At 29.3% G+C, this 13,082-nt stretch overlaps 1 protein-coding gene across 1 annotated transcript; it reads left to right on the forward strand.

Annotated features, from left to right (window-relative positions):
• Nucleotides 1-11,084: 11,084 nt before the first annotated feature.
• Nucleotides 11,085-12,579, forward strand: LOC103485348 (homeobox-leucine zipper protein ATHB-40; the record flags this gene model as incomplete). Its single annotated transcript, XM_008442898.3, has 3 exons — nt 11,085-11,177; nt 11,271-11,600; nt 12,118-12,579. Coding segments are annotated over 3 exons (672 nt in total), but the record flags the coding sequence as incomplete, so codon positions are not given.
• Between the last annotated feature and the right edge of the window lie 503 nt (nt 12,580-13,082).

Here is a 13,082-nt window from a genome sequence, read left to right on the forward strand (position 1 = left end):
CGGGCCTTTACAATCGAAAACACAGTGGGGGAAGTGAATTTGTTCGAGTGACATTGCTTTCGAAGAAGGAAAAGTAAAATTTAAAATTCCTTGAAAGTGCTTTTTGTTTCTTTTTTTGCATGCAAAAAACACTCTTATCGTACCTAAAGGGTAGTTTTCTCTAAGTTTTCGAGTTAAAAGCATTTCGAGTATTTTTATTTACTATTTCATAGAACTTACAAATCAGGCTAACTAGGATAAAGTTAGCATGAGTTCAAATTAAATTTATTTCTTTTAATTCCAATTTTATCTCGTAACAATCTCGTTAAAGATCTGATTTTGTAAAGCTAAGTAAAACATCCGATACTTGCTTCCTTAAAATTTCCAATTGCAACTTTGAAAAGCACTTGAGTAAAATTGAGAGTTTAGTCCATGATAAGGAACTTGGTTTTGATAGGGTTTATTTATGGGTGTTTTTAATTTCAATAAATAGAATATGTTAGCTATAAACTTTCCATCACTCTCCGTCACTCGAGGACATATTCAAACAGTGATAAAATGGCCTCATTCTTGTTATATAATTTTTCATTATATCACTACTATTATTAATAAACTTTTATATGTTACTAAAAATCTATTAGTGATAGTAGTTAATGTGGTTAAAAAAAACCTAAAAGAATTCTCTATATATACATCTTCCAAGATTTTCAATTAATCACAATTAGTTTTTTTTTTTTTTAACGTAATCATCATCCTATCAATTATACTTTTATATATATATATATATATTTCCATTAGGTTTTATCAAGATGTTATAGACTTTAGTTATCTATTTAACCTCAAATTATCACGATGGCTACGTATAAATAAAAACAAACAACCAATTTATCGTAGAACACAAATTTAAAATAATCATATTCATGCTTGTATCACTAAAACCATGAAATTCATGCTTCCAAACATTTAAAATCTTATTCATTCCAAAAACACATATAAACCAACCATTCAAAATGTCACCACCCACATATATATATATATATCGAAGGAGAACATGTGTTTTAATTATAAGGTCCCATTAGTCACACACTTGAACACAAAGCTAAGTCCTTCCAGTCCCTTCTCCTAACTGCGTTTAAATTTAATAACGACATAATTAAACCATAAGAAAAGAATAATCATTCTTTAACACATATATCCAACTCACATTACCCATAAATTAATTACTACCTTAAATAAAAAAAAAAAAGCTTTAATATAATATATATATATAGATAGATAGATAAAGTAATTAAACGAGGGGGAGGGGGAGGGGGGACTAAGAAAGTAGAATATGCGTGGATTCTGATAGGGAAAAAAAGAAAAGAAAGGGGAGATCAAGTTGGGAATTGAAAATAATAGGGCCACGTAAGCACATCTGGAAGATTCATTCACAAGGGGAGGGCATGTGCATGCCAAAAAAGCATATCCCCAAATCAAATACATTTATTGTCCCGGAAAGCAACGCCAGCTTGGAATACTTCTAAACCCCCCTCCCCCCCCTCCCCCTAATTTTTTTTTTTTTTTTTAATTTACTTTTACTTCTTTAATCACTTCCTCTAATCCCCTACTAATTAATCATATTTAAATTTCTTTACGTTTTCACATTCTCACTCCTCACCCTTCCACCTTTCCCAACTATTTTTTTTATTAACTTCACCCAACCAAACCAAACCAACCATTACATAATAATATAATTTATTTCTAAATATAACAAAATAAATTAAAATATTTCTAAGACATTCGATTCCTTTCCTTTGTAATAGGACCTTAAATATTTAATTTCATGTTTAATAAGCTATGTATTTAAATATTTTAAATGAAAATCAATAGTAAGTTTTACATAAAAAGAGAAAAGAAAATTGTCCAAAATAAATCATTTAATAAAATATTTACATTTTGTAGAAAAATTAATAAATTTTATCGAAAAAGCTCATTAAAAAAAAAAAAAGTACTATATTTTTTAATTTGAAGTTTTTTTTTTTTGTAAAAAATGTTATAATAGGTGAGTGAATAATTCTATAATCATATATTAAAAAGAATTCAGACTAAATACTTAGGGTAACATAAAAAATATTAAAATGGAAAAAAAAATTCAGAAAAAGAAATACTCAAAAAAGAGAGGCAATTAAATACAAGGAGAGATTGCCTTTGATTTGCTCCAAAAATGGGGACCGATGGATAGCCTACTTTTTTTTTATTATTATTATCATGTCATTGGAGTTGCCCAAGGCCTCTTAGGGCCCTTGTTTCTTTGGACTTTGGGTGCTACGGCTTTTTGTTAAGAGCGACAACTTAGGTCTCCATTCCCTTTTATATTCAAATACCCCTATTACTTTATAACTTCTTAAATTCTACCACATACATATATGCATAATTATCCAAAGTTTATTTTGTAATTACAATCCCAAAAACTATGAATTTTATTCTTAACCCAAGATTATAGTTTAAATTGAACCAAACTCGTCTGACAACAACATTGATGAGACAATCTACAACTTTAGGCTAAGTAAAATTTTATATAATGATGGAGAAGAAACTCGGTGAAAGTGACCAACTACAATAATAAATAAATAAATAAATAGATATTATTAATTTAAAAAATGAAAAAGGGTATTGTAATAGTAGTGGTGCTATTTGGCAGATTACCACATCTCCAACAACACCCAAGTAGGGTACAAACCATAATACCTGCCTTCCCAATGTGTGGGGGTCCCCTCTTCCCACTCCCATATTTTAAATATTTATATATATATATATATATATAACTTAGTAGCAATTGCAATGTTAGTTCTTACAATTTTAAATTTTATAATTTCATCCTTATAAATTAGTGAGGGATTGAACCAATGAATGTGATAAGAGAAAATTAGTAGCTAGGTAAGCTAACACATTTTATATATATATATATATATATATAATTGAAAGAATAGGGTATGATATAATTAATGTGTATATGGATCTGATTAATTATAAAAAGATTAATTTAGCATATGATGGTGAAGTTGGAAGATGGGGAAACATGGGTTGGATGTGTCGGGATAAACATGACACCCATTAGTTTGAAACCCTCTTTTTCTTAATTAATCACTTCTAATTAAATTATATTGATCATAAAAACAGTTAAATAAAATAAAACTAATTAATAAGCAGACAAAAGGAATCACATCTCCCACGCTCATGCCCTTCCCTTTTTCTAATTTTCTCTTGCCCCTCTGTATTTCATAATTATTTAATTGAACAATTATATACTTTTTTTTTTTATATATATATATATATATATAAGAAGCCTAGATTAAGCAAAGGCATTCATTATTAATTATAATCTTAATCTCTCTCTTCTCTTTTCACATAGTGTCGTAATGCTATTGTAGACTTCATCCTTATCCAAATCTTAATGTAATGTGGGCAAATTCCAAGAAGGGGAGAGCTTTTCTTTTCTTTTTTTTCTTTTTTTTTTTTTAGGCTTAATTAATTACTTTGTTTATTTTCTCCAACCCTAAAATTAAAAATAAAGGTGAAAAAGGGAAGGAAAAAGAAAAGGTGATGGTGTTAAATTAAAGGTAAAAATAAGGGGGGTAGCAAAAAGAAAGAAGATGAAAAAAAAAAAAAAGGAGGGGGTTGTTTGGCAAATCCACGTTTGATATGATTGCCATAAGAAGGTAAAAGTGGGAAAGAGTTATCCTCAAATCAAAACACCTCCCTAGTTATTGATTTGGGAAGAGGTGAACTACAAATATCCCCCCCCCCCCCCCAACGACTTTTACAAAAGAGAAAACAATAGCTACTATTATCACACACCTTCATATTTCTTTTTACTTTTTTGTTTAGTATTTGATCCATACTCCTCTAAGAAAATATTAGTTTATAACAAAAAAACCCACTCGGTCTACATTTTGAGATGTATTTAGTTCAAAAATAATTGTTCAAATGAGGTAGAGTGATATATTGTAGATTCACTTTCTGAAAATTGTAGAGATTAATTTCAATATCACAAACCGCTGAGATTCGAAGTTTGACGGGATTCTTCCGACCCTACTACTAATTTAGAGTGAGCTTTTGATCCCTTCTAGCCGATACCGAGTCAGAGAAAGGAAGGCAAGATAAGTTGTCGACGTCCAAGGCGAGACAACGGTACTTTGCGAAGGGGAGGAGTAAAATCAATGAAAGAAAAAACTACCCGTCGGAGGACAGAAGTTTGAGTTCCATATCTTTTCTAATAAAAAATGTTCGACCGCTAAGTGCGAATATGGTCGGATTCAAGTATGGACAGAAGTTTTGGAATGAATGAGTCTGAAGGACCCGTAAGAATATAATGTCTAGATTCGAAAATTTTTGTATAAAATAGAGATCCTCGTGTAACAAAAAGATTTTTTTTTTTTTTTTTTGTGTGCATGCAATTGAAAGAATTGCACACACAACTTAAAGATGAATATAGCATATGATAGCACTCAAGTATTACTCTTATTTTATTTGATGAATATGATTCGATCTTTCATTTATGGTTTGCCAAGTCAGCATGTAAGTAGGAATTAGTAATTTTGTATTGGGTTTGAAATAGTTGAATGAATGAATGTCCACATGTCATTCATTCAATCTGGTCCAAATCCCCATTGGAAAAGAGTTTCCACCTGTCACAAAACAGCCTGTAAAATTCAGCATAGAAGAAAAGAGGGCTTAATTGGACAAAGGAACTAAAAACACTAAAACAGCTTTCCCCTTTCTCTTTTCTCTCTTTAACTTTTGAAAGCAGTTGTGTTGAAACCGACATCCAAAATAACTCCAAATCAGTACCTATACATATATACAACATAACAACACCATCATCATTTTCCCTTTTTTTACTTCTTTTAATTTCTTCTTTTATTTTATGCAATGGTCTACATACATTTCACTGAATTTTACCAAAACCCTCCTTTTCCATAAAATAAATAAAATAAAACAAACAAATATTAAATAAAAGTAGGATACATTTTTACGCATCACCAAAATTAGGCAAAATGCCCCCCTCCTTCAAAGTGATTCCCTTAGGGATAAAACTTGCACAAAATAAGTAACCCCCCACGACAGATCTTTACTAAAGGACCCCATACTAAAACAATATAGCAATATTTCGATCGTTTTTCATGTTTTGAAATTTTTGAATAATTGGATAAAGACAAATATAATTGAAAATTCATTCGATATATTTCTAACGAAACAGATATCTATATAGGATTTGATTCTAATATGTTAATTAATTAGAAAGAGGTTTAATTAATGAGTAAAACAAAAGAGATAATTTAATAGAGGTGGACTGAGAAAGAATTAAATGAAAGAGTTGGGTTATGTTAGAAAAAAGAAAAGGGATTGCGGCTGTGGAAAGTGTGTGGATAAAGTTGTAGAAGAGAGAGTGAAGAGAGACATGATTTGTGGTCCAATGTAGTACAATTTTTGGGGGTGATGACACGCGTAAAAGTCCTTCTTAAGTGCAACCCATGTGCAATTTTTTCTATTTTATCCATCTATATTTTTATTTTTAATAATCCCTAATAAATAAATTGCAATTACATCATCAAATTTTCAAAATTAAATTACAAGCCTTTCTACTCTAATTTAACCAACTTTAAATTATGAATAAAATTATAAATAATTAGGCCTTCAAACAAAACTTGCAAATAGTCATTAAAAACAAAAGTTCCAAATAATAAAAAACGGAACCCAACCCTTTTATTTAATTTTTATACAAAAAAATTGGTGGGTTTGGAGGTGATAGAAGAAACGACCCCGCTTTGTCGCTGTCTATGTCTGTATGTGGGTTTTGAATCAAATAATAAACCCTTTTTTTTCTTATCCAATGGCATGTCGCTGTTACCATCTTTGACTTCCTGCCCTTTTCTTCTCCCTTCTTTTCCCTGTTTCTTCAACTAAACCCTAAATTTTCTTCTCTTTCTTTTTGGTGTGGGGGTCGCTCTTCTCTAACTTGCATTGTGCTTATATCTGCTTTCTTTGGACCTACCAGCTACCTTAACCATATATAATATTAATATTAAAATTCCAAGGTTAAATCCCCACTTGTCGTATTCAATATTCTACTCCAATTTGGGTTCATTTAAGTAGTTTTTTTTTTTTTTTTTTTTTTGTACAAATTAAAATTATGTGTTATTTGGAACATCTAATTTTGAGATTTAGATGACCAGTTGGTTTGTAGTACTTTGAAATTTTAGAAGGTTTGTATATTACTTGAAGTGGTTAATAAAGTTTTGTCTTACAGTTAAGTTAAATTGTCATGTAAACATATATTTATACATCATTTAGAGTTTTGTTATTTTCAGAATTATTTTAAATATCCTCCGACCATTTTTTATTATTCTAAAATTAGATTTAAAATGCATATGAAAGATTAATTAAGATTAATTTTAAGGTAATAAATACATATTTGAGAATGGTTTTGAATCTAAGAAATGCGATTTAAACAACCTTAGAATCGGTCTTAAACGTGCATCTATACACTAGGGTTTAATCATGTGACTTTTGACATCTACGTCGATTTTTAAAGTTGATATCGATAATTTCCATCTTTAAGTAGAAATCGTTAATAAATGTAAATGAATAACAACAATCAAAATTTACCACAACCAATCATCAAATATACAAATTTGAAATTCTCAATGGAAATTCAACGGTATAAAAAGAGAATAGACAAAAAAAAAAAAAAAAAAAAAAGAGAGTTTGGTCATTTATAAACTATCATATCATCATATAAAAGTAAAATGGAATGTTTTAGCTTTATTTCTGTTTATTAATATATATATGAAGAAGTGTGTGAGATGATGGATGATGTGAGAGTGTTTCTTTTTGGATTGTGTCACGCCCCAACCTCTATTCTTTTATATATATGTACACCGATGGGTGTGACTTTGATTACAGATCCATAAAATACATAAAAGGAAAGAAAAAACAACACCAAATTCAATCAATCTCTCACTCACTTTAATTGTTTTCATACTTTCTACACATTCAATTTTTCAAACTTCATAGCAGCTTTTTTTTAGTTATATGTCAAAAACAACTCTTTCTCAAGTTTGGCATGCATCTATATATTACTCGGTTTTGACACCATCATATCATATATATCTAATTTTATGGAAATTCAATCTTAAGAAAGACTCAACCGATGAGTAAGTAATTTTGGCACAATAGGTAAAATATATCATTATTAGAAACAAAATCGAAAACGTTAAACATTAAAAATCAACCATAATATATATAATTTATCTATCTAATATAGTAAGCAATATGAGTTTTCTTGGATGGTTTGTTGAGCGTAGAAATTTTTGAACATGATCTAGATACTTAGATTTAATATATAAATATAAAGTAAACTTAATTCATAATTTGACAAACTTTTACCTACAATACAAACCGAACTTTATGAGGTAGGCAATAGATGATTTATATTATATTGAGTAGAAGAAGAATGGATTAAGAAAATATCTATGATCCCGACAATATTATCACGAGAGTCAAGGAAAGAGAGAATTAGAGGCAATGAGAAAGAAAAAGGAAAGAAAGAAAAGAAAGAAAGAAAAGGAATATAATTTGGATTTAGGAGAGGGAAAGGGGGGGGGGGGGGGGGGGGGGATGGGTGGTGATTCAACAGCCACAAGCTTCCCATTTCATCGAGTCATTTCATATTCCCCTACGCCAACCTCCCTCTATACTTTAGCCCCTAATGTTTGAAAATGACCCTCAACCCCCCCCCCCCCCCCCCCCCCCCCCCCCCCAACACACAGCCACGACTTTACCAATATATATATATAGTCTCCCAACACAACAAGGTTTACAAATAATTCAATTTTCTTTATCACTTTTGAAAATTAATTTATTATAAATTTCATAACATCGTATTCCTCCTGCATGTATTTTCTTTAAATGTTGTAATACCAAGACAAACATTTACTTAAGCCACACCAATAATATAAATATCATATTAATTACCCCACCGAGAGATTTAATTTGTTCGATTTTAGTTAATATAATTTTGGTTAAATTTTAGTTTCTACAATTTTATTTATTTATTAATTTTTAATAAGTTCCATGCAATAAGAAAATACACCATATAATATCGCTTTCAAAGTTTAAAGTATACCGTATAAACCAATAAATTTCGATAGATTTGATCAAATAAGTTTTAAGAATTAATTAAGTTTATACCATAGCTCAAATTTATTGGTTTTGTAAAAACGAGTATGCAATTGATATTTTTCGATAACTTTGCTATATTAGAAAGTATGTATTTGTAAAATACAAAAAAATGGTATAAATTATTCTAAATATCATATTTTAAAAATTATCATCCACAAAGATAAAATTAAGAAGAAAACAAATTTAAGATTTAGATTCATTGAAAAATAAGAAGAAGAAAAAATCTGGGGGAGAAAAAGGAATAATATGACCTATATCATTAAGAAACCCTAAACCAAAACTGGGGAAAAAAAAGTCAATTAATCACACAAGATTTATGGATAAATTGCGTGCGTTTTCCACATCCAATATAATTAATCATGTCATAATTTGTTTACAATTACACCTCGAGCCAATACAATATACACATATATATATATAGAAAAAAAAAAGAATATAATTAATGGGACATGACAAGAAAAGTGGGTTGCATTTTTCAAATTTTCATGTTTAGACAAAAAAACAAAAAAGAAAAACCGTACCACATTTCTTTATTGTCTTCTAGGTGCTACTTTTCTAATTTCCTTTTTATATTATTATTATTATTTTTGGGATCCCCAGTCTATAACCCAATCCCCTCACCCCTTTCCTTTCTTTCTTTCTTTCTTTCTTTCTTTCTTTCTTTCTTTATTTTTACATTTATAAGCAAATAAAATTAAAAAATCTTTTTCCTATTTCTCTTTTTTGGGAAAGCCTATCTCGGCTACGTCATCATATATATCAACATATAAAAACATCTTCTTCTTCTTCTTCTTTTCTTCGTATATATGTAGTACTCTTCTTAAAAATTAATCTTTTTCTACAAAAATACACTTCTTATTTACCTACTTCTCTATTTCTACTATGTCTCATCTAATCTGTATTTTAGAATCCAATCATTGGTTGTTTCTTTTTTAACTTTACAATTTTTCTCACCCCTCTTTTCTTTTATTTTTGTCTTTTGTTGTATTTTCGTATTCCACTAGTTACTAACGTTAAAGTTTCTTTGAGTTTTGTACTTTTATTTATTTAGTATATAGTCGATAAAGTACTACCTTAGTCAAATGTTTGGGATTTTTATTCAGGAAATGGTTAGATATAAATCATTCTCATTTGCACTTGTCTATTCAAACTAGTTAAATCATTTTTCTAGACTTGGTTTTTTTTTAATGAAAGCTAATTGAATAGTCTACTTCAAATATGTGTTACTATTATTATTTAAGAAAAAAATCTTATAAACATGTTTGAATATATCATAATGAATCAAAATATAGTAAAATTTTAAATTTTATCAACAGTTCTGTTATTTACGATATATTTTTAAGATTTCAAAAAATTTCTTCTCGTGCAATGCATTTAGATGTTTTCTTTTTCCTCTGATCTTTCTTCTTTTGTTTTAATTATTATTGTTGTCTCTTGCTTAATTATTGTTATTTTATCCTACATACATGCACCTATAATTATAATTCAGATAATTAATTTAACTGTGTGAATGACACTTTTCACTTGCATATAGATGTTAATGAGTTAAGTAATTTTTAAATCAATTCGTAAGCTTAATTTATAGATAGACTTAAAAAATATGTAATTTATGTGTTGAAAAATTCAATAGATTCATAAGCTTTGATTCCAAACATTTCCAATATTGTGTAATAATATTAAGTAATCTTAATCATGCTGAACAAGTAAAAAACCTAACCCATTAAACACAAAATCAAGTGTTCTCAAGAATATGTTTTATATATATATATATATATAAAAGGAGAGTTGTAAAGAGTTAGTAGGAATAATTTTAAACTGAGAAATCCACGTTTGACACATTATATTGATTAACTTAAAAATTTTGAAGATACTAAACTTATAATTATTGATTAATTTTAATGAAATTCAACATTTCGGCCGGATTCGGATAGTAGGTAAGCCAAATAACTCATTCTTCCTAGGAAGGAGGCAGCAAGTTGCACTATTAAAAAAAAAAAAAAAATGTAACATATTAAAATTTTAATGTTCAAAAGTGGATTGGGGTTCTTAATTAATATTCAATTTGTCATAAACTAGCCATTTAAGATTCACAGTGTCAAGATTATCAACTTTGCCAGTCAAACAACCACAACATGGTTTAAACTATCCATTCAACTTTAAAATAAACAGTTAACTTACTTATGAGGCTATTTTACAAAAATAACATTTCAATTTATAAAAAAATAACATTTCATTTTTAAACAACCCCTATTGATGAAATATATATATATCGAACCTTTCATTTTTATTGGTGGTTAATTATCACTTAAAAAAAGTAGTGTGTTGGTAAAAAAGTAAATGAAATTTATATACAAGAATGGATTAAAGAAAAACCATCTCCACCCAATTATTTTATGTAAAAAAGAATCCATCCCTAATGTAAACATAGGTGTTATGAGAGTGAATCACGTGTCTTGATGTGTCTCACTTCTTTAATATTTAATATATATGTGTGTGTGTGTGTGTGTGTGTTTTTTTTTTTTTTGGAAGTAAAATAAAATTTATTACTCAATACTCCAAAAAGGGATTCCATTTCCAACTCAAAAATTAATTAATTAGTTAATTAATTAATTAATTATGAAGAGAAACCCACACCCATGACAAAGATAAAAGCGGGCACAAATGTGATTACACAAAAAATAGGAGGCACTTCTGGTAAAATGGTAAAATAAATTCTCCCCATATTCCAAAATTCCTCAATATATTTTCATTTTATTCCCCTCTATAAATAAGTTGCAAAGCAATTCCCGTGTAAGCCATCCCCCCAAACTTCTCTCAAACATATCCACATACCAAAAACAAAAACAAAAAAAACTAAAAAGATCCACCGCCGGTGACAATGGCCGCCGCGAATCTTCGACCGGACGCCGAAAACTCATTACTCTCTTCCCATCTCTACAACCCCGAAGTTTACACCCAAGTGTTACCCCAACAAGGTAGTAATTAATTAAGTTTCTTACAAAATTTCATCTTTTAAATTTTTTTTTTTTTTGTTTATTTGTTTTTAATTTTCAAATTTATGTTTTTAGGTACGGGAGAGGGAAATAAGCCGACGAAGCGGCGGAGGAGGAGGAGCAAAGCGAAGGAGGGAGGCGGGGGGGGCGGGGTCGTTGAAGAAGAGGAAGCTGAGTTCAGAGCAAGTGAAGCTTTTGGAGATGAATTTTGGGAATGAACATAAATTGGAATCGGAGAGGAAAGATCGGTTGGCTTCTGAATTGGGACTTGATCCACGGCAGGTGGCGGTTTGGTTTCAGAACCGCCGTGCACGGTGGAAGAATAAGAAGCTGGAAGAGGAATATTCCACTCTTAAAAAAGCTCATGATTCTGTTCTTCTACAAAAATCCCATCTTGAATCTGAGGTCAGTTTTATTACAATTTATTTTTCTTTCTTTTTTGGTATATTTTTCTCTCCAAAAAAATTACGTACGGTCAGAGAGCTATAATTGTTTGACCTTATCGTTAATTTCATAGTACTCTAAATAAACTGGATTTTGATTTGCTTATCTAGTAAGAAATGAACGAAATTTGGTAACTAAATAACAATGTTTTCTTTTTCCCCTAAGGAATAAAAAAGAAGAACGTGCATGAGCTCTTGGCTCGAAGAATATGATGCCACCTTATAGGGTTTGGAATTTGTGAAATAATAAATAGTATAAAAAATCAATTTCTTCCCTGAAAAAACTCAGAAACTTTATTTTTCTTTTATATTTTTTTTCCCATTAACGTACAGCTTACTGCCATCTGAGGCAAACACAAATGGGCATAACAACCTCTCTCTTCTCTCCTTAAAGAACGATCCGTACACCACATAATATATATATGTATATATATAACTCGATAACATTTCTTATAATAATTTGTTTGGTTGGATTTTAGTTGGTGAAAGTGAAAGAGCAATTGAAAGAAGCAAAGAACGAGATACGAAAAATGGTAGAAGGAAGTGAGGTGAGAAATAATTCAAGCAATAGCCCAAGCTCTTCAGTGACAATGGAAGCAGTTGAGGAAGCAGCAGTAGTTCCTTTGGGAGAGCTTTTCTTTGAAGAATATGAAGATGTATTCTATTGCATGCAAGACAACAATTACAATCAAGGATTGGACTGGGCGCTTAATCTTAATTTTATGTAGATTAGTTATTTTTATTATATCTAACTATTAATCACTCTCTTTTAATTTAGTTTGTAGATATAGAACTCTCATAGATTATATCAGATCTCTAGCTAATTATATGTACATTTCTCTCCCTCTCTCTCTCTCTCTCTCTCTCTCTCTCTCTAACTAGTGTTATTTTCCAGAACTTGGAATTAATTAATTGTGTTATTATGTCTCTTTTTGGTCTCACTATGTTGGGCTCTCCTTTTTTAACCTTTTTCTTTTCTCATACCATGTGCCTTTTTTTTTTCTTAAAACCCCAAAATATACCAACATTTAAAAATTATCTCAAACTTATGCTTATAAAACCCTATTTTGACTAATTAATCATTTTCTTTTAACGACATATAATCTGGCTAATTTCTTTTAATTTATTTTTCTCTCCCGCAAGTTGAAAATAGATTAAATTAGAGACGTGAAAAAAGTTCTTTTACTTTTTCTATGTAAATAAAAGATAAATTATTCTACAATTTTAATTTTTAGAGAAATTCTGAACTTTTAATTTTGTCTCTTTGAGATTTAGGGATTTATTATTTTTTCTTATTTTGTTAAAATTGTATATACATACATGAGCTATTAGACACAAGTTTCATGTATTTGATTGGAGAATTAAAGTTATTACACTTTTGGAAATTAAAAAAAAAAATCAAATCCACAATGTTTCACCTTAAAAGTATAGTTCATAAGATTTG

This window comes from Cucumis melo, chromosome 8 (assembly GCF_025177605.1).
Source record: "Cucumis melo cultivar AY chromosome 8, USDA_Cmelo_AY_1.0, whole genome shotgun sequence".
Lineage (NCBI taxonomy): Eukaryota > Viridiplantae > Streptophyta > Magnoliopsida > Cucurbitales > Cucurbitaceae > Cucumis > Cucumis melo.